Below are 22279 nucleotides of genomic sequence, written 5' to 3' on the forward strand. Positions count from 1 at the left end.
GAAACATCACCCATTCCTTCTCTCCAGAGATGCTGCCTGTCCCCGCTGAGTTACGCCAGATTTTTTTGGTCTGCATTGCAACTTTCACAGGCTTTGGGGGGTGGTGGGGGGGGCGGAGGGGGCTCAGACTGCGGCTAATCATTTGTCCCGCAGGCCAGACCATCTGCTACGGGGGCTCGGACCGTCCCTGCTACAAGATCGCCTACTTCCAGGACCTCAGTAGACGCATTGGCTTCGTGGAGGCGAGCCAGGCCTGCGAGATGGATCGCGGGGCCCTGCTCAGCATCAGGTCGCCAGAGGAGCAGAAGCTGATCGAGAGCCTCCTGCAGGACCTGACCAAGTCCGGCACCGGCCTGTCCGACGGGGACTTCTGGATTGGCCTGAGGCGCGGTGGGGAGGCACCGACTCACAACGCCGCCAGCAGCTGCCCGGACCGCTACAAGTGGACGGACGGAAGTCCGGCAACGTTCAGGTAAAGGCCCGGGGAGAGGTGGGCGTGGGGAGCACGTTTACACTAGCTGGAGAGTCTAGCACCAGAGGGCACAGCCTCAGGACTAAAGGACGTACCTTCAGAAAGGAGATGAGGAGGAATTTCTTCAGCCAGAGGGTGGTGAATCTGTGGGATTCATTGCCACAGAAGGCTGCGGAGGACGTCAATGGATATTTTCAAGGCAGAGATAGATAGATTCTTGATTAGTACGGGTGTCAGGGGTTATGGGGAGAAGGAAGGAGAAGGCGGTTAGGAGGGAGAGGTAGATCAGTTTGAATGGTGGAGTAGACTTGATGGGCCGAATGGTCCAATTTTACCAAAGCCAATTAGCCTACAAACCTGTACGTCTTTGGAAGGTATTTTTAAGGTGGAGATTGACAAGGTATTCTGATTAGTACGGGTGTCAGGGGTTATGGGGAGAAGGTAGGAGAACAGGGTTGAGAGGGAGAGATAGATCAGCCATGATTAAATAGCGGAGTAAACTTGATGGGCCGAATGGCCTAATTCTGCATATGAATTTATGAACTTATCATGTAGACTATCTCAGGGATGCAAAATTAGTTAATGGGTTTCCTCTGGGTGCTTAGATAATAGACAATAGGTGCAGGAGTAGGCCATTTGGCCCTTCGAGCCAGCACCTCCATTTAATGTGATCATAGAAACATAGAACATAGAAATTAGGTGCAGGAGTAGGCCATTCGGCCCTTCGAGCCTGCACCGCCATTCAATATGATCATGGCTGATCATCCAACTCAGTATCCCGTACCTGCCTTCTCTCCATACCCTCTGATCCCCTTAGCCACAAGGGCCACATCTAACTCCCTCTTAAATATAGCCAATGAACTGGCCTCGACTACCCTCTGTGGCAGGGAGTTCCAGAGATTCACCACTCTCTGTGTGAAAAAAGTTCTTCTCATCTCGGTTTTAAAGGATTTCCCCCTTATCCTTAAGCTGTGACCCCTTGTCCTGGACTTCCCCAACATCGGGAGCAATCTTCCTGCATCTAGCCTGTCCAACCCCTTAAGAATTTTGTAAGTTTCTATAAGATCCCCTCTCAATCTCCTAAATTCTAGAGAGTATAAACCAAGTCTATCCAGTCTTTCTTCATAAGACAGTCCTGACATCCCAGTAATCAGTCTGGTGAACCTTCTCTGCACTCCCTCTATGGCAATAATGTCCTTCCTCAGATTTGGAGACCAAAACTGTACGCAATACTCCAGGTGTGATCTCACCAAGACCCTGTACAACTGCAGTAGAACCTCCCTGCTCCTATACTCAAATCCTTTTGCTATGAAAGCTAACATACCATTCGCTTTCTTCACTGCCTGCTGCACCTGCACGCCCACTTTCAATGACTGGTGTGCCATGACACCCAGGTCTCGCTGCATCTCCCCTTTTCCTAGTCAGCCACCATTTAGATAATAGTCTGCTTTCCTGTTTTTGCCACCAAAATGGATAACCTCACATTTATCCACATTATACTGCATCTGCCAAACATTTGCCCACTCACCCAGCCTATCCAAGTCACCTTGCAGTCTCCTAGCATCCTCCTCACAGCTAACACTGCCCCCCAGCTTAGTGTCATCCGCAAACTTGGAGATATTGCCTTCAATTCCCTCATCCAGATCATTAATATATATTGTAAATAGCTGGGGTCCCAGCACTGAGCCTTGCGGTACCCCACTAGTCACTGCCTGCCATTGTGAAAAGGACCCGTTTACTCCTACTCTTTGCTTCCTGTTTGCCAGCCAGTTCTCTATTCACATCAATACTGAACCCCCAATGCCGTGTGCTTTAAGTTTGTAAACTAATCTCTTATGTGGGACCTTGTCGAAAGCCTTCTGGAAGTCCAGATACACCACATCCACTGGTTCTCCCCTATCCACGCTACTAGTTACATCCTCGAAAAATTCTATAAGATTCGTCAGACATGATTTACCTTTTGTAAATCCATGCTGACTTTGTCCAATGATTTCACCACTTTCCAAATGTGCTGCTATCCCATCTTTAATAACTGACTCTAGCAGTTTCCCCACTACCGATGTTAGACTAACTGGTCTGTAATTCCCCGTTTTCTCTCTCCCTCCCTTCTTAAAAAGTGGGGTTACGTTTGCTACCCGCCAATCCTCAGGAACTACTCCAGAATCTAAAGAGTTTTGAAAGATTATTACTAATGCATCCACTATTTCTGGAGCTACTTCCTTAAGTACTCTGGGATGCAGCCTATCTGGCCCTGGGGATTTATCGGCCTTTAATCCATTTAATTTACCCAACACCACTTCCCGGCTAACCTGGATTTCACTCAATTCCTCCAACTCCTTTGACCCGCGGTCCCCTGCTATTTCCGGCAGATTATTTATGTCTTCCTTAGTGAAGACAGAACCAAAGTAGTTATTCAATTGGTCCGCCATATCCTTGTTCCCCATGATCAACTCACCTGTTCTGACTGCAAGGGACCTACATTTGTTTTAACTAATCTCTTTCTTTTCACATATCTATAAAAACTTTTGCAGTCAGTTTTTATGTTCCCTGCCAGTTTTCTTTCATAATCTATTTTTCCTTTCCTAATTAAGCCCTTTGTCCTCCTCTGCTGGTCTCTGAATTTCTCCCAGTCCTCCGGTGTGCTGCTTTTTCTGGCTAATTTGTACGCATCATCCTTCGCTTTGATACTATCCCTGATTTCCCTTGTTATCCACGGATGCACTACCTTCCCTGATTTATTCTTTTGCCAAACTGGGATGAACAATTTTTGTAGTTCATCCATGCAGTCTTTAAATGTCTTCCATTGCATATCCACCGTCAACCCTTTTAGAATTAATTGCCAGTCAATCTTGGCCAATTCACGTCTCATACCCTCAAAGTTACCTTTCTTTAAGTTCAGAACCATTGTTTCTGAATTAACAATGTCACTCTCCATCCTAATGAAGAACTCAACCATATTATGGTCACTCTTGCCCAAGGGGGCACGTACAACAAGACTGCTAACTAACCCTTCCTCATTACTTAATACCCAGTCTAAAATAGCCTGCTCTCTCGTTGGTTCCTCTACATGTTGATTTAGATAACTATCCCGCATACATTCCAAAAAATCCTCTTCCTCAGCACCCCTGCCAATTTGATTCACCCAATCTATATGTAGATTGCAGTCACCCATTATAACGGTTTTGCCTTTGTCGCACGCATTTCTAATTTCCTGTTTGATACCATCTCCAACTTCACTACTACTGTTAGGTGGCCTGTACACAACACCCACCAGCGTTTTCTGCCCCTTAGTGTTTCGCAGCTCTACCCATACCGATTCCACATCCTGCAAACTAATGTCCTTCCTTTCCATTGCGTTAATCTCCTCTCTAATCAGCAACGCTACCCCACCTCCTTTTCCTTTCTCTCTATCCCTCCTGAATATTGAATATCCCTGGATGTTCAGCTCCCAGCCTTGGTCACCCTGGAGCCATGTCTCCGTGATCCCAACTATATCATAGTCATTAATAGCTATCTGCACATTCAACTCATCCACCTTATTACGAATGCTCCTTGCATTGAGACACAAAGCCTTCAGGCTTGTTTTTACAACACTCTTACCCCTTATACAATTATGTTGAAAAGTGGCCCTTTTTGATTTTTGCCCTGGATTTTCCGGCCTGCCATTTTTACTTTTCACCTTGCTACCTATTGCTTCTACCCTCATTTTACACCCCTCTGTCTCTACGCTCACACATTTAAGAAACCCTTTCCCTTTAACTCCATCCTCCACTATCCCATCGACACCCCACCCCCCTTATTCAGTTTAAAACCACCCGTGTAGCAGTGGCAAACCTGCCTACCAGAATGCTGGTCCCACACCTGTTAAGATGCAATCCGTCCCTTTTGTACAGTTCCCCCTTACCCCAAAACAGATCCCAGTGATCTAAGAATCTAAATCCCTGCCCCGTGCACCAGTTCCTCAGCCACACGTTCAGGTCCCGTATCTCCCTGTTCCTGCTCTCGCCAGCACGAGGAACTGGAAGCAAACCGGAGATAACAACCCTGGAGGTCCTGCTTTTCAGCATTTTTCCGAGCTCTCTAAAGTCACGCTGCAGAATATTCATCCCCTTCTTTCCGACATCGTTTGTGCCGACATGCACTACCACTTCCAGATGTTCACCTTCGCCCTTGAGGATTTTCTGCACTCTGTCCGTGACATCCTGGATCCTGGCACCAGGAAGGTAGCACACCATCCTCGCATCCCGTCTGTTGCCGCAGAAACCCCTGTCCGTACCTCTCACAATGGAGTCTCCCACTACAATGGCGTTGCCTGCCTTAGGCCTTTTTGGTTTTGGCTCAACAGCCCTATTCGCATCACAAGCCAGTCCTTCGCCAAGTGTAAACACCTCTTCTGTCCCGACAGCTTCTAAGTGGGTGAACCTGTTCACAAGAGGTACAACACCCGGGGACGTTGGCATTCCATGCTTCCCTCCCGTTCTCACTGTCTCCCACCTTCTCTCTTCCAGTACCTTAGGTGTAACAATCGTACTGTAGGACTTGTCGAGGAACGACTCCGTTTCTCGGACGAACCGGAGGTCATCCACTTGCTTCTCCAGTTCCCCAACACGGCCCTTCAGGCGCTCTACCTGGATGCACCTCTCGCATTTGTAGCAGCCAGAGGCACCGGCGGTGTCCTTGACCTCCCACATACTGCAAGCATCGCACTGAATCAGCTTGCCTGACATCTCCTTCTTTCGTCTCCTCTCCGAAGACTCTCGAGACAAAGACTCACACTTCCCTCACAAGGCCGCTCACTCACTGCCGCTCGCTAAGAACAGTCTTGCTTAAATTGACGGATAAATTGCCTGATTTACCAATTTACAAACCAAATTCCTCAGTTTTCAACTGTTTTCCCAGCACTGACTCACTTCTCTCCTCCCACTTGGGCTAGAGCCAATCAGTCGTATCTCTTGCTACACTCCTGCTGCTGTTGTTGCTCCCAAAAGCTACAGCAGTTCTGAGTCAAGTCTGCCTGTCCTTGACCTGTACTTTAACTGTTTTCACTTCTCTCCTCCCACTTGGGCTAGAGCCAATCAGTCGTATCTCTTGCTATTCTCCTGCTGCTGTTGTTTCTCCCAAATCTACAGCAGCTGATCATCCACAATCAGTACCCGTTCCTGCTTTCTCCCCATATCCTCCGCTATCTTTAAGAGCCCTGTCTAGCTCTCTCTTGAAAGCATCCAGAGAACCGGCCTCCACCGCCCTCTAAGGCAGAGAATTCAGCAGACTCACAACTCTCTGTGTCAAAAAGTGTTTCCTCATCTCCGTTCTAAATGGCTTACCCCTTATTCTTAAATTGTGGCCCCTGGTTCTGGACTCCCCCCAACATCGGGACCATGTCTCCTGCCTCTAGCGTGTCCAAACCCTTAATAATCTTATTATGTTTCAATAAGATCCTTCTAAACTCCAGAGTTTACAAGCCCAGCAGCTCCAATCTCTCAGCATATGACAGCCCCGCCATCCCGGCAATTAACCTTGTGAACCTACGCTGCACTCCCTCAATAGCAAATTAGGTTCCGTCGAAAATCGCAGGATCGCGCTGCCTGGGGTGATGGTTGAATCAGATACAATAGTGGGATTTAAGGGACTATGGATAGGCACTTGGATATGCCGGGGATGAGGAATTTGGGACGACAGATGGCACAATGGGCTAAGTGTTCGGCTGGCAACCGGAAGGTAGCCGGTTCGAATCCCGCTTGGAGTGCATACTGTCGTTGTGTCCTTGGGCAAGACACCTCACCCACCTTTGCCTGTGTGTGAATGTGTGTGAGTGATTGGTGGTGGTCGGAGGGGCCGTAGGCGCAGATTGGCAGCCACGCTTCCGTCAGTCTGCCCCAGGGCAGCTGTGGCTACAGAAGTAGCTTACCACCACCGAGTGTGACTGAGGAGTGAATGAATAATGCGATGTAAAGCGCCTTGAGTATTAGAAAGGCGCTATATAAATCCCATCCATTATTATTAGTAATATATGCAGGAAGTCGAATTGGTCTAGGCATCAAATTCGGCACAGAAGTTGCGGGCCGAAGGGCCTATTCCTGTGCTGGACTGGTCTACAATATATGAATCGTCCCAAAGAGTGCTTTGCGCCCTGGAGTCGTACAACACGGAAATAGCCCTGGGACCCAACTTGCCCATGCTGACCGACTTGCTTACCCCAGCTAGTCCAACTCCTGCCTCAAAATAGTTAAAATCTCTCCGATTGATGCGCCTCTTAAAATATCTTCTAAATGTTGCAATTGTACCATTCATGGACGTTCGAGTTACTGAACCAGGCTGTGTTGCAACCAGTTAGTGTGATCTCCACCAGAGACCTGCAAGCCTACCTGATCTCCCGGTAGCTAAATACTGGAACCCCCTCCCATTCCCACACGGACCTTTCTGGCCTTGGGCCTCCTCCATTGTCAGAGTGAGGCCCAGCGTAGAGTGGAGGAACTGCACCTCATATTTTGCTTGGGCAGCTCACGCCCCAGCGGTATGAACATTGACTTCTCCAACTTCAAGTAACCCTTGCTTTCCCTCTCTCTCCATCCCCACCCCCTTCCCAGTTCTCCCACCAGTCTGACTGTGTCTGAGGACGTTTTTATCTCTAGGATATATTGTGTACCTTCGATCTCTGTTTGCTTTGTTGTCACCTTCTCCCAGCTCCCATCTATTCTACATTTTCCTTGGTCTCCATTCCCTTTATCCTGGTTTCACAGCTCACACTTCCTTATCTATGTATCCCCCTCCCCCCCCCCCCCCCGACTCTCAGTCTGAAGAAGGGTCTCGACCCGAAACGTCACCCATTCCTTCTCTCCAGAGGTGCTGCTGCCTGTCCCGCTGAGTTACTCCAGCACTGTGTGTCTATCTGAGGTTCGATGGAGTCTAGATATTTCTACGCACTTTATCTCGTTCTCCCCTTGTTGCCGCGCTAGGAACTGGTACATGGATGAGCCGTCGTGCGGCAGTGAGGCGTGCGTGGTGATGTACCACCAGCTGACCGCACAGCCCGGTCTCGGGGGACCGTACCTCTACCAGTGGAACGACGACAGGTGTAACATGAAGCACAACTTCGTCTGCAAGTACGAGCCAGGTAGGTGGAGTTTAGAAGAATGAGTGGGGTGGGGGGGGGGGGGGGGGGGACCTCATTGAAACCTACAGAATAGTGAAAGGCTTGGATAGATTGGATGTGGAGAGGATGTTTCCACTAGTGGGAGAGTCTAGGACTAGAGGTCACAGCCTTAGAGTTAAAGTATGTTTTATTGGGAAGGAGATGAGGAGGTATTTCTTTAGTCAGAGGGTGGTGAATCTGTGGAATTATTTGCCACAGAAGGCTGTGGATTCTTGATTAGTACAGGTGTCAGAGGCTATGGGGCGAAGACAGTGAAATGGGGTTAGGAGGGAGATATAGATCAGCCATAATTGAATGGTGGAATAGACTTGATGGGCCAAATGGCCTAATTCTGCTCCTATCTCTTGACCTTATGACCTTATGCCCTTGTGACGGGTGTCCCGTCCCCTACTGAGGTTAGGGCTGGGGGGCTCCTCATTATAGAACATCATCCTTTCACCCTCATCTACAGGGCTCCAGGTGTGAATGGTTTATACCTGTTGCTCTGTATCCAGTGGTTTCGTTTAGAGAATCAGCGCGGAAACAATCCCTTCGGCCCACCGAGTCCGCGCCGACCCGCGATCCCCGCACATTTGTGGAATTATAGAACAGTAGAATGGGGTGGCACGGTGGCACAGTGGTCCTGACTACGGGCGGTGTCTGTACGGAGTTTGCCCACTCTCCACGTGGCCGCGTGGGTTTTCTCCGGGCGTTATTTGGCAGCAGTGTATAAAATCTTGAGCAAAGATAAGGAAGACAATCAGAACCTTGGCCGTGGGAAGGCAATTTCAAATACTGGAGGGCAAAGATTTAGAAACATAGACATAGAAACATAGAAAATAGGTGCAGGAGTAGGCCCTTCGGCCCTTCGAGCCTGCACCGCCATTCGATATGATCATGGCTGAGAGGCACTGAGAAAAAATCTTTAGAGCAGAGAGGGGCGCAACATAGGAGATAATAATAATTCTTCTTTATTTCGAACAGAATAAAAAATAAAAAGCAAGTGTGAAACAGCATACAAAAAACAAAAAATAGTGTCATAAATAAATAAATCGTATGTGTCCGAAAAGGAGCACAAAGAAACCAAAGCTTATTAATTCCCACCCCTTATTCAACTGCTTATAATGATCTTATACCAATTTAGCAGCTATAACACCTATTCCAATATGTACACCAAATTATTTACATTTGTACACTAATCAAATATTTACAAAGCCATACAAAAAAAAAGAGATGAAAAAAAAATGTGCGGGGAAATCTTTTTACAAATAAGATGGTGGGGGCCCGGAACTCGCTGCCAGGGGTGACGGTGGAGCAGGTACCATAGTGGCATTTAAAGGGCCTGTCCCAATTGCCGATTTTTTCGGCGACATATCAGTGTCGCCAAAAGATTTTGAACGTTTCAAAATCCAGCGACGACAAAATAAATGTTGTGTCATACGTCATCACCGCCGCGTCACCCACCGTATCACCACCGCGTCACCGCCGTATCACGCCACAAATTTTCGGTGACCTGATACATCAGTCAATGATGCCGGCAGTCACCGAAAAATTCGTCAAGTGGGACAGGCCCTTAAGAGACTTTTGGCCAGGCACATGGATATGCAGGGATTGGAGGGATATGGATCACGTGAAGGTAGATAAGAGTTGGTCTTGGCTTCATCTTTGACACATAGAAACATAGAAAATAGGTGCAGGAGGAGGCCATTCGGCCCTTCGAGCCAGCACCGCCATTCATCCATTCGTATTTGTGCAATGACAATAAAGTTGAATCTAATCTAATCTAATCATTGTGATCATGGCTGATCATCCCCTATCAATAACCCGTGCCTGCCTTCTCCCCATATCCCTTGACTACACTAGCCCCTAGAGCTCTATCTAACTCTCTCTTAAATCCATCCAGTGATTTGGCCTCCACTGCCCTCTGTGGCAGGGAATTCTATAAATTCACAACTCTCTGGGTGAAAAAGCTTTTTCTCACCTCAGTCTTAAATGGCTTCCCCTTTATTCTAAGACTGTGGCCCCTGGTCACTCCATTGGCACAGACATTGTGGGCCGAAGGGCCTGTTCTTGTGCTGCAACTGTTTTATGTTCTGTGTCATTAACAAAGATTTATAAATCAACATATTCTTCATATTCTTTGCTGACAGGAAACAGTTTGACGAATGAATTGGTGGACAGCACAGATTTAACATACGGTAAGAAACTAATTTCATTTAATTACAAGATGATATGCTTCCCACAGTCAGTACAAGAGGTGTTTGAACAGCTCAGAGGCACAGCTGGTCGAGTCGCTGCCTCACAGGTTCAAACCTGACCACCGGTGCTGTCTGTGTGGAGTTTGCACGTTCTCCCTGTGACTGTTTTCCCTCCCACATCCCATAGACATGTGGGTTGGTAGGTTTTTCCAGTGCCTCTTAAACTTCAGCGTCATTCCCCCTTGAGTCTTTATCACAAAATTTAATCAAGTCAAGTCAAGTTTATTCGTCACAGACACATACAAGATGTGTTTTGATTTGATTATTCTCATACTGCTATTTGTGGGGGCCATCTTTGTATACAGCAGCTCAGTCTGAAGAAGGGTCCCGACCAAAATGTGACCAATCCATGTTCTCCAGAGATGCTGCCTGACCCACTGAGTTACTCCAGCAGTCTGTGAAACGTCACCTATCCATGTTCTCCACAGATGCTGCCTGACCCGCTGAGTTACTCCAGCACTCTGTGAAACGTCACCTATCCATGTTCTCCACAGATGCTGCCTGACCCGCTGAGTTACTCCAGCACTCTGTGAAACGTCACCTATCCATGTGCTCCACAGATGCTGCCTGACCCGCTGAGTTACTCCAGCACTCTGTGAAACGTCACCTATCCATGTGCTCCACAGATGCTGCCTGACCCGCTGAGTTACTCCAGCTCTCTGTGAAACGTCACCTATCCATGTGCTCCACAGATGCTGCCTGACCCGCTGAGTTACTCCAGCACTCTGTGAAACGTCACCTATCCATGTTCTCCACAGATGCTGCCTGACCCGCTGAGTTACTCCAGCACTCTGTGAAACGTCACCTATCCATGTGCTCCACAGATGCTGCCTGACCAACACTCCAACACTTAGTGCCTTCTTTTGATTTGTGTCTTCGTAGATTCATGTCCATAAGTGATAGGAGCAGTATTAGGCCATTTGGCCCATCATCTACTCTGCCATTCAATCATAGCTGATCTATCTCCCCCTCCCAAGCCCATTCTCCTGCCTTCTCCCCATAACCCCAGACACCCGTACTAATCAAGAATTTGTCTATCTCCGACTTGGCCTCCAAGGCCGTGTGTAGCAATGAATTCCACAGATTCGCCACTCTCTGACAAAATAAATTCCTCCTCATCTCTCTTTTATTCTGAGGCTATAACCTGTGATCCTAGACTCTCCCACTAGTGGAAACATCCTCTCCACATCCACTCTATCCAGGCCTTTGTGTCTTATCCAGCATCTGCAGTTCCTTGTTTCTATCTTTGCAACCAAATTGCCTTTTCATTTTCTCTCCAATGCTTCTGCGATTGTTATTTTGTAAAACAGTGGCGTGCAGATTTTAAGAGAGATTTTCAGGTCTGGTAGGGGGGAGTTCCCCCCGCCACGGGTACCATGTAATCCCGTGCTACCTGCTCCATGGTCGGATAGTCGGCGACTAAATCGTCTCCCCCACCTGGTTTGCCAGGTGAGGAGGGGGCTGTGGACCCCCAGCAGGATCAAAAACAAGACCCATCAAAGGGGGGATGAGCTCCTGGCGAGCCAACGGGCATCCACACTTCAGTAGAAGTTGCGATCACTGTCGTACATAGCATTGTAATGCCCCTGTCCCACTTAGGAAACCTGAACGGGAACCACTGGAGACTTTGCGCCCCACCCAAGGTTTCCGTGCGGTTCCCGGAGGTTTTTGTCAGTCTCCCTACCTGCTTCCACTACCTGCAACCTCCGGCAACCACCTGCAGCCTCCGGCAACCGCACGGAAACCTTGGGTGGGGCGCAAAGTCTCCAGAGGTTTCCGTTCAGGTTTCCTAAGTGGGACAGGGGCATAAGGAATGATAATAAAACACACACACACACCAAAATCCTAGACTTCCAGCGGCGGAAGTCCGCAGGAACTGGCGGACGGAGATGTGTGGTGCGTCCGTCACCGTTCCCGTCGGAAACCAGCGTCACTGCGTCGCTAATGTTTTCAACGACGATGAATGAATTAAGAGAGGGGGCTCTAATGTAATTGGGAGTTCTTGTGTGAATTGAAACCTCACGTGATTCTTGTCTCAACCACTTTCAGAAAACGTCTCCACGAGTCCGGAGGTCAAAGTCCACGCTCCCAGTAACTCAGGGGATGGCCAACGAGTGGTGGTGACGGAGTCATCAGGTAACTGCAGCCAACTCCCAATGGTTCACTAGTTATAGGAGTAGAATTAGGCCATTCAGCCCATCGAGTCTACTCTGCCATTCAATCAATAGACAATAGACGATAGCAGGAGTAGGCCATTCGGCCCTTCGAGCCTGCACCGCCATTCAATGTGATCATGGCTGATCATCCACAATCAGTATCCCCGTTCCTGCCTTCTCCCCATATCCCCTGACTCCAGCACTGTGTGAAATGTCACCTATCCATGTTCTACACTCCTGACCAACACTCCAACACTTAGTGCCTTCTTTTGATTTGTGTCTTCATAGATTCATGTTCATAAGGCTGTATTCAATTCAATTCAATGTCGTGCTCTTTAAGAGCCCTATCTAGCTCTCTCTTGAAAGTATCCAGAGAACCGGCCTCCACCGCCCTCTGAGGCAGAGAATTCCACAGACTCACAACTCTGTGAGAAAAAGTGTTTCCTCATCTCTGTTCTAAATGGCTTACCCCTTATTCTTAAACTGTGGCCACTGGTTCTGGACTCCCCCAACATCGGGAACATATTTCCTGCCTCTAGCGTGTCCAAACCCTTAATAATCTTATATGTTTCAATAAGATCCCCTCTCATCCTTCTACACTCCAGAGTGTACAAGCCCAGCTGCTCCATTCTCTCAGCCTATGACAGTCCCGCCATCCCGGGAATTAACCTTGTAAACCTACGCTGCACTCCCTCAATATCAAGAATGTCCTTCCTCAAATTAGGGGACCAAAACTGCACACAATACTCCAGGTGTGGTCTCACTAGGGCCCTGTACAACTGCAGAATGATCTCTTTACTCCTATACCTAACTCCTCTTGTTATGAAGGGCAACATGCCATTCGCTTTCTTCACCTGCATGCTTACTTTCATTATTTTCTGTAGTTATAGGATTATCACCTGTCCGAGGTCATCCTATTGGGCCTGTTTTGTCCATTTTTTTCTCGCATCCAGTTTCTCTCCCCCCCCCCCCCCCCCACTCTAATCAGTCTGAAGAAAGGTTTCAGCCCAGAATGTCACCCATTCCTTCTCTCCAGAGATGCTGCTGGCCCAGCAGCATCTCTGGAGAGAAGGAATGGGTGACATTCTGGGCTGAGTCGCTCCACCATTTTGTGTCCATCTTAAAGTGAACTAGACTCCTTGGTACTGATCTAAAGCAACTCTTGACATGATGCTCCTGTGTTTTTCCAGGGATAATGCCCAATGTGGTGTATGTTGTCATCCCTACGATCCCCCTGCTTTTACTGCTGGTCGTTGCCATGGCTACCTGCTGCATCCAGATGCTGAACCGAAGGTACATCAGGTGTGTTGGGTGTGGGGACAAGCCGCAAGGGGCGGCACGGTGGCGCAGCGGGTAGGGCCGCTGCCTCACGGCGCCAGAGACCCGGGTTCGATCCTGACCACGGCTTCCGTCTTAGTGTGGAGTTTGCACGTTCTCCCTGTTTGTTATGGGTGCTGCCGTTCCCTGCCGATCCCAAAGGTTTGCGCAGATTTGTAGGTTAATTGGCTTCTGCAAATTGCCCCTCCTGTGTCAAGAGATAACTAGTATGTGAACGGGTGTTCAGTGTGGACTCAGTGGGCTGAAGGGCCTGTTCCATGCTGTATCTTAGTCACAGGCTGGAAGAAGTTGCACCCTGTTTCTCCGTGTGACCACGTGGGTTTCCTCCAGGCGCTCCGCTTTCCCCCCACATCGCAAAGACTTGCGGGTTTGTAGGTTAATTGGCCCTCTGTAAATTGCCACCTAGTGTGTAGGGATTGGATGAGAAACTGGGATAACATGGAAGGGTTTAATGGGAGAAGGCAGGAGAATGGAGTTGAGAGGGGAAAGTAATCTGCCACGATTGAATGGCGGAGCAGGCTTGATGGGCCGAATGGCCTCAATTCTGCTTCTCTGTGTTCAAGTCTTATGGTGACAGAAATGGGATTAGAGAGATATTATTTTTGATTATGATACCGGGAACCTGCTGTCAGAGGAGGTGGTGGAACCACTATGGCACGGTGGTGCAGCAGTAGAGTTGCTGCCTCACAGCGCCAGAGACCCGGGTTCGATCCCGACGACGGGCTCTGTCCGTACGGAGTTTGTACGTTCTCCCCGTGACCGCGTGGGATTTCTCAGGGTTTCCTCCCACACTCCAAAGGCCTACAGGTTCGTAAGTTAATTGACTTTGGTAAGAATTGTCGCCTGTGTGAAGGATAGTGCTAGTGTATAGTCGGTACAGTCTCGGTGAGACGAAGGGCCTGTTTCCATGTTGTATCGCTAAAACTAAACTAAACTTAAGTAAACTAACGTAAAGTAAACAAAAGAAACTTAACTAAACTAAACAAATCTAATCTGAAAACTAAACTAAACATTTAAATAAACACTTGAATATAGGCAAGCCACACAAGGATATGGTCTAATGTAGGCAAATGAGATTCATATCGATGGGCAAAAGGATCGGTATGGAAGTGATGGGCCGAAGGGTCTGTTTCTGTGCTGTACAACTCTGTGACTCCTGTGAGCCTAACATTTGTCTCATGAGAAGATGTTGGGAGGAGTTTCCACTAGTGGGAGAGTCTAGGAGCAGAGGTCATAGCTTCAGAATTAAAGGGCGTTCCTTTAGGAAAGTGGAGACATTCTTTAGTCCTTTAGTCACCCTTTGTGGTGAATCTGTAGAATTAATTGCCACAGACGGCTGTGGAGGCCAAGTACAACGCAGTATTTTTACGGCAGAGACAGATAGATTCTTGATTAGTACGGGTATCAGGGGTTATGGGGAGAAGGCAAGAGAATTGTACACTCTGGAGTTTAGAAGGATGAGAGGCAATCTTATTGAAACATAGAAGATTGTTAAGGGTTTGGACACGCTAGAGGCAGGAAACATGTTCCCGGATGTTGGGGGAGTCCAGAACCAGGGGCCACAGTTTAAGAATAAGGAGTAGAGCCATTTAGAACGGAGATGAGGAAAACACTTTTTCTCACAGAGAGTTGTGAGTCTGTGGGAATTCTCTGCCTCAGAGGGCGGTGGAGGCCGGTTCTCTGGATACTTTCAAGAGAGAGCTAGATAGGGCTCTTAAAGATAGCGGAAGTCAGGGGATATGGGGAGGAAGGCAGGAACGGGGTACTGATTGGGGATGATCAGCCATGATCACATTGAATTATTGCATTGAATGATCACATTATTATCTAAATGGTGGCCGACTAGGAAAAGGGGAGATGCAGCGAGACCTGGGTGTCATGGTACACCAGTCATTGAAAGTGGGCATGCAGGTGCAGCAGGCAGTGAAGAAAGCGAATGGTATGTTAGCTTTCATAGCAAAAGGATTTGAGTATAGGAGCAGGGAGGTTCTACTGCAGTTGTACAGGGTCTTGGTGAGACCACACCTGGAGTATTGCGTACAGTTTTGGTCTCCAAATCTGAGGAAGGACATTATTGCCATAGAGGGAGTGCAGAGAAGGTTCACCAGACTGATTCCTGGGATTGTCAGGACTGTCTTATGAAGAAAGACTGGATAGACTTGGTTTATACTCTCTAGAATTTAGGAGATTGAGAGGGGATCTTATAGAAACTTACAAAATTCTTAAGGGGTTGGACAGGCTAGATGCAGGAAGATTGCTCCCGATGTTGGGGAAGTCCAGGACAAGGGGTCACAGCTTAAGGATAAGGGGGAAATCCTTTAAAAACCGAGATGAGAAGAACTTTTTTCACACAGAGAGTGGTGAATCTCTGGAACTCCCTGCCACAGAGGGTAGTCGAGGCCAGTTCATTGGCTATATTTAAGAGGAAGTTAGATGTGGCCCTTGTGGTTAAGGGGGATCAGAGGGTATGGAGAGAAGGCAGGTACGGGATACTGAGTTGGATGATCAGCCATGATCATATTGAATGGCGGTGCAGGCTCGAAGGGCCGAATGGCCTACTCCTGCACCTAATTTCTATGTTTCTATGTTTCTATGAATGGTGGTGCTGGCTCGAAGGGCCGAATGGCCTACTCCTGCACCTATTGTCTATTGTCTAATGGGGTTAGGAGGAGAGATAGATCAGCCATGATTGAATGGGCCGAATGGTCTAATTCTGGTCCTATCACTTGTGAACATTTGAACTTATGAAGACTTTTTTGCTTCTCATTGTTCCCAGCAAAAGACCGATCGAAAACCAGCCCCAACGAGTCGACCCTGTGGATATCCCCGGCTCCAAAGAAGGAGAACCTGGCCGATGTTTAGGATGACGCGGTCGGAGGCGAGGAGCGTCCATCGTACTATGAAGCCAATCCCACGCCATCCGACCAAGCCCCCGGGGAAAGCCAAGCCCAGCTTAGCCATGAGGAGCAAGAAATAATCAAACCAGCCCTTCTAAAGAAACGGACAAAAAGACAAAAACAAAAAATCCCCCTCCTTCCTATTAATGTTTCTTATTTTTGTTAATATTGGGAATAGATGCAGGAAAAGATGGAAGAGTCCACGGAGGATGGGGGGGGGGGGGGGGGGGGGGGGGGGAATTCATAGAGTACTGATAAGTCATAGCTTTTGTATACATGTTATATAGACAGAGGGAATGGGGAAAGCCCGGATGGTCTTGGTGGGGCATTGACCTCTTCAGGGGTTTGAAGGTGTGTTATGGAAATGGAAGAAGATGGAACAATAACAGATGTAGGGCAAGGAATGGCTTTAGCAAGAGCAACGAGCCTTGACGTAATCCCAATGTCAATCATCTACTGAAAATGCCTCCCAATGTCCCATAACATGAAGGGCCTGTCCCACTTACGCAACTTTTTTGGCGACTGTCGGCACCCACCATAGGTCGCCGAAAACATTCAACGTGTTGAAAATTCAGCGGCGACCAGAAAGACGCTACGACTCTTTGGGCGACTGAGGAGACTACTCGCCACCATACAGGCGACATGTCGCGGGGTGAAGCCTGTACGGTCGTGAGTAGTCGCCCAAAGAGCCCTACCTTGTTCTGGTCGCCGCTGGATTTCCAACACGTTGAACATTTTCGGCGACCTGTAACGACCTATGGCGGGTGTCGGCAGTCGCCGAAAAAGTTGCGTAAGTGGGACAGGCTCTTGAGATACAAAGATATTAGAGGAAGTCAGACTACTTGCTCTGCAGGTGATAATTTCCTCATATGATTTAGGCAGAGCAGGCTATTCGGCCCATCAAGCCCTGATCCGCCATTCAATGGGATTATGGCTGATTTATTTTTCTTACTTCATCTATTTATCTTTTTCCCAATTGTTGGTTTGGTTTAGTTTCGTGATACAGCATGGAAATGGGCCGTGCGCAGCCCACCGAGTCTACTACGGGGTCCAGCGATCATCCCGTACACTCGAACTACCCTACACACTAGGGACTATTTACATTTTTTTACCGGAGCCAATTAGCCTACAAAGCTGTACGTCCTTGGAGTGTGGGAAGAAACCGGAGCACCCGGGGAAAACCCACATGGTCACAGGGAGAACGTGCAGACTCCGTACAGACAGCACCCGTAGTCAGGATGGAACCCAGGTCTCTGGTGCTGTAAAGGGCCTGTCCCACTGCGGCAATCTAATCCGCGAGCTCCGGCGAGTTTGCTCTCGACTCATACTCGCAGCATGGTCGACACGAGGTCTTTGCAACTCTCCTTCATGCTCGAGGGTGGTCCCCGCGTACTCGAGGCCTCAGCTAGGTCGCGGCGTATTTTTCAACATGTTGAAAAATGCCCGCGAGTAAAAAAAGGTCGCCATGGAAATAATCGATACTTTTTTTACTCGTAGGTTTAGTCATAGTAGGTCGTAGTAGGTCGGCATGTTAGTCGTAGGTAACCGAGGGTAGTCGAAGGTAGTCGTAGATAGTCTTCAACATAGTCGAAGGGGGGTCAAAGGAGGTCGAAGGAGGTCGTCTTCACTCTCCACTATTCGGTGTCCAATTTTCCCGTAGCTAGTCGTAGCTAGTCTTCAACATAGTCGAAGGAGGTCTTCAATATGTCATTTTTTCAAACTCTTCTAAACTCGCCAATAAGGTCGCCCAAGTGGGACAGCCCCTTTAGGCAGCAACTCTACCACTATGCCACCACACCGCCTGCTCCTTAATATTTTTAGTAATGAAATTGATTAGAGTGAGATTTAATATTAATAATGACCATGGTCTGGGAAGGAGAATTTAAACCTCTTGTCTCACCTTTATCTTTGGGGCGACAGATGGCACAATGGGCTAAGTGTTCGGCTGGCAACCAGAAGGTAGCCGGTTCGAATCCCGCTTGGAGTGCATACTGTCGTTGTGTCCTTGGGCAAGGCACTTCATCCACCTTTGCCTGTGTGTGAATGTGTGTGAATGTGTGTGAGTGATTGGTGGTGGTCGGAGGGGCCGTAGGCGCAGATTGGCAGCCACGCTTCCGTCAGTCTGCCCCAGGGCAGCTGTGGCTACAGAAGTAGCTTACCACCACCGAGTGTGACTGAGGAGTGAATGAATAATGCGATGTAAAGCGCCTTGAGTATTAGAAAGGCGCTATATAAATCCCATCCATTATTATTATTATTATCTACAAGTGTATCCGAACCTCAGCTCTGAAAAGCCTGGCGTACTTTTAGATGATGCCTCTTCATTCCAGACTCCCAAAGCTTTGCCCCACCTCTACCCCCGACAGTTCGTCTTACCAACCTGAAAACATTATTGCCGCAAGTTTATTTTACTGTCACGTGTATCGAAATGCAGTGAAAACTCGTCTGTGCACTATCTAGGCGAATCCTACCATGCACGATGTGTGCCATCAGAACATGCATAAGTGCAGCAGGTAGCTCAAAAGTGCAAGGAATGAAAGTGCAGAGAAAAGTGCTACAGTTGTAACACAAAAGTGTCAGGGTGGTCACGGTGGCGCAGCGGTAGAGTTGCTGCCTTACCACGAACGCAGCGCCGGAGGCCCGGGTTCATTCCCGACTGCGGGTGCCGTCTGTAGGGAGTTTGTACATTCTCCCCGTGACCTGCGTGGGTTTCCTCCCACACTGCCAAAGGCGTACAGGTTTGTTGGTTAATCGGCTTGGTAAATGTAAATTATCCCTAGCGGGTGTAGGATAGTGTTAGTGTGCGGGGATCGCAGGTCGGCGCAGACCCGGTGGGCTGATGGGCCTGTTCCCGCGCTGTATCTCTAAACTAAACAAAGTTGCATGAAAAGTTTCATATAAAAACTGCAAGGGGCGCAATGAGGTAGGTTGGAAGATCAGGACTACATCCTTGGCATATGATAGACACAAAAAGCTGGAGAAACTCAGTGGGACAGGCCGTATCTTTGGAGAAAAGGAACAGGCGATGTTTCGGGACAAGATACTTCTTCAGACCTTCAGACCAGGTCTTGACCGAAACCTCACTATTTCTCTTCTCCAGAGATGCTGCCTGTCCCGCTGAGTTACTTCAGCTTTTTGTGTCAACCTTCGGTTTAAACCAGTTCCTTCCTACGCTCCTTGGCATATGAACTGTTTATTCAGTAGTCTGATAAGGGTGGGTAAGAAGCTATTGGTGAATCTGGTGGTACATGGCTTCAAGGGTATGTATCTTCTGACTGGCGTGAGACGAGAGGAGAGAGAATGGCCGGGGTGTGAGCGGTCCTGGGTTGTATTGGCTGTTTTAAGGGCCTGTCCCACTTTCACGAGGTCATTCACCAATTCTCCCGAGTTTTCCCCTTGATTCAAACTCGCAGAATGTTCGTGAGGAGGCCGTAGGAGTTGGTAGATATATCGTAGCGGCTCGTTACGCCAGCCGTAGGTACTCGTGGCATCAGGAAAGTCGGGACGTTTTTTTCCAGCCCGATAAAAAATGTCCACAAGTAAAAAAATGTTCGGGATGAAAGAAATGGCTACTTTTTACTCGTAAGGAGGGCATCGAAATAGCCGTGGGAATTCGTAGGCATACTCGTCGGAGTTTGTGAACATCGTCGTGGAATGTCGTAGGAGTTCTAGATTACTAGATTTAGGCCCTTTAAACTCGGCAGAGGTTTTGAATTGTCGTGAAAGTGGGACAGGCCCTTTAGCGAGGGAGCGTGAAGTGTAGATGGAGCCGATGGGTTGTTGGGTGGTGGAGGCAAAGGAGAAGCTGATCTGTGCTGAAGAAGGGTCTCGACCCGAAACGTCGCCCATTCCTTCTCTCCAGAGATGCTGCCTCACCCGCTGAGTTACTCCAGCATTTTGTGTCTACCTTCGATTTAAACCAGCATCTGCAGTTCTTTCTTACACAAGCTGATCTGTGCAATGGACTGGGTCACATGCACACTTCTACGCAATTTATTGCAGTCTTGGGTAGAACTAGTGTTAAACCAAGCTTCGATGCATCCCAGTACAGTTTTCTATGGTGAATCTGCAGAAATTGGGAGATGCCAAATCGCCTTCGTCTTTGTTGAAATAATTAAATCACCCTCCAAACTCGTGGGAAAACATTGTGAGCAAATTTGGGCCTCATATCTGAGCAAGGATGTGCTGGCTCTGGAGAGGGTCCAGAGGAGGTTTACAAGAATGATCCCAGGAATGAGTGGGTTAACCTATGATGAGCGTTTGTCGGCTCTGGGCCTGTACTCGCTGGAGTTTAGAAGAATGAGCGGGTGGGGAGCCTCATTGAAACGTACAGTATAGTGAAAGGCTTGGATAGAGTGGATGTGGAGAGGATGTTTCCACTGGTGGGAGAGTCTAGGTCAGAGCCTCAGAATTACAAGACGTTCTTTTAGGAAGGAGATGAGGAGAAATTTATTTAATCAGAGGGTGGTGAACCTGTGGAATTCTTTGCCACAGACGGCTGTGGAGGCTAAGTCAGTGGATATTTTAAGGCAGAGATAGATAGATTATTGATTAGTACGGGTGTCAGGGGCCATGAGGAGAAGGCAGGAGAATGAGGTTAGGAGGGAGAGATAGATCGGCCATGATTGAATGGCAGAGTAGACTTGATGGACCGAATGGCCTAATAATACTCCTATCCTTTATGACCTGACGACCATGGCCCTAGTACAATACAATACCTTTTATTTGTCATTTGAACCTCACATGAGGTTCAAACAAAATTTGGTTTCTGCAGTCATACAAGAAAGTGAGACCACACCTGGAATATTGTGTGCAATTTTGGTCTCCTAATTTGAGGAAGGACATTCTTGCTATTTAGGGAATGCAGCGTTGGTTCACCAGGTTAATTCCCGGGATGGCGGGACTGTCATATGCTGAGAGAATAGAACAGCTGGGCTTGTATACTCTGAAATTTAGAAGGATGAGAGGCATTCTTAATGAAACATATAAGATTTTTAAGGGTTTGGAGTCGTTAGAGGCAGAAAACGTTCCCGATGTTGGGGGAGATGACCCTGCCAACTGCAGTCGTCCAAGAAGACTGACTTTGCCTTATTTTAATTTCCGATCACTATGCGAGCACGTTTTTAGCAACAAAGGGATGTTAAAAATGACAAAGCACAGAATAGCAAAGTTGAGGTAAAGAATCTCCCACGAGTGATTGCACAAACTAGTGCCATGGGGGAGTCCAGAACTAGGGGCCACAGTTTGATAATAAGGGGTAAGCCATTTAGAACGGAGACGAGGAAACACTTTTTCACACACACACTGTGCCGCCCTCTGTCCTGAGTAATACAATGAGGATGTGTAGCCTAACGCCCCTGTCCCACTTAGGAAACCTGAACGGAAACCTCTGGAGACTTTGCGCCCCACCCAAGGTTTCCGTGCGGTTCCCGGAGGTTGCAGGTGGTTGCCGGAGGTTGCAGGTAGTGGAAGCAGGTAGGGATACTGACAAAAACCTCCGGGAACCGCACGGAAACCTTGGGAGGGGCGCAAAGTCTCCAGAGGTTTCCGTTCAGGTTTCCTAAGTGGGACAGGGGCATTAGTATAGAATGGATGGCAAGCTATCTTCAAATCAGTAGGCAGTGACTGTGTTGACGCAGCGGGTAGAGTTGCTGCTTTACAGCGACGGAAACCCGGGTTCGATCCTGATTACGGACGCTGTCTGTACGGAGTTTGCACGTTCTCCCCATGACCAGCGTGGATTTTCTCCGAGATCTTCGGTTTCCTCCCACACTCCGAAGACGAACACTGTTAATTGGCTTGTTATAAATTCAAATTGGCCCTAGTGTGCGTGTTGGATAGTGTTAATGTGCGGGGATCGCTGGTCGGTGTGGACCCGGTGGGCCAAAGGGCCTGTTTCCGCGCTGTATCTCTAAACTAAACTAAACGAACAAGAGAAAAGGACCTTATTCGGACGGGTGGCGGTGCACAAAGTCGGGTCGAATGGATCTGGGGCCACGGCTGTTAAATAATTTAGACTTTGTAAA

The 22279-nt window shown here is 48.3% G+C and overlaps 1 protein-coding gene across 1 annotated transcript in view; it reads left to right on the forward strand.

Moving 5' to 3' along the window:
• The window catches only part of chodl (chondrolectin), a 67572-nt gene extending 50745 nt beyond the window's left edge, over nucleotides 1-16827 (forward strand). The window contains exons 2-7 of the mRNA XM_033033490.1: nucleotides 154-472; nucleotides 7429-7586; nucleotides 9755-9802; nucleotides 11912-11998; nucleotides 13209-13320; nucleotides 16133-16827. Coding sequence (XP_032889381.1) covers nucleotides 154-472; nucleotides 7429-7586; nucleotides 9755-9802; nucleotides 11912-11998; nucleotides 13209-13320; nucleotides 16133-16223 — 815 coding nt within the window. The 3' untranslated portion in view covers nucleotides 16224-16827. The remainder of the gene's footprint in view (nucleotides 1-153; nucleotides 473-7428; nucleotides 7587-9754; nucleotides 9803-11911; nucleotides 11999-13208; nucleotides 13321-16132) is intronic.
• Nucleotides 16828-22279: the final 5452 nt, after the last annotated feature.

The sequence above is a fragment of the Amblyraja radiata genome, chromosome 14, assembly GCF_010909765.2.
Source record: "Amblyraja radiata isolate CabotCenter1 chromosome 14, sAmbRad1.1.pri, whole genome shotgun sequence".
Classification (NCBI taxonomy): Eukaryota; Metazoa; Chordata; class Chondrichthyes; order Rajiformes; family Rajidae; genus Amblyraja; species Amblyraja radiata.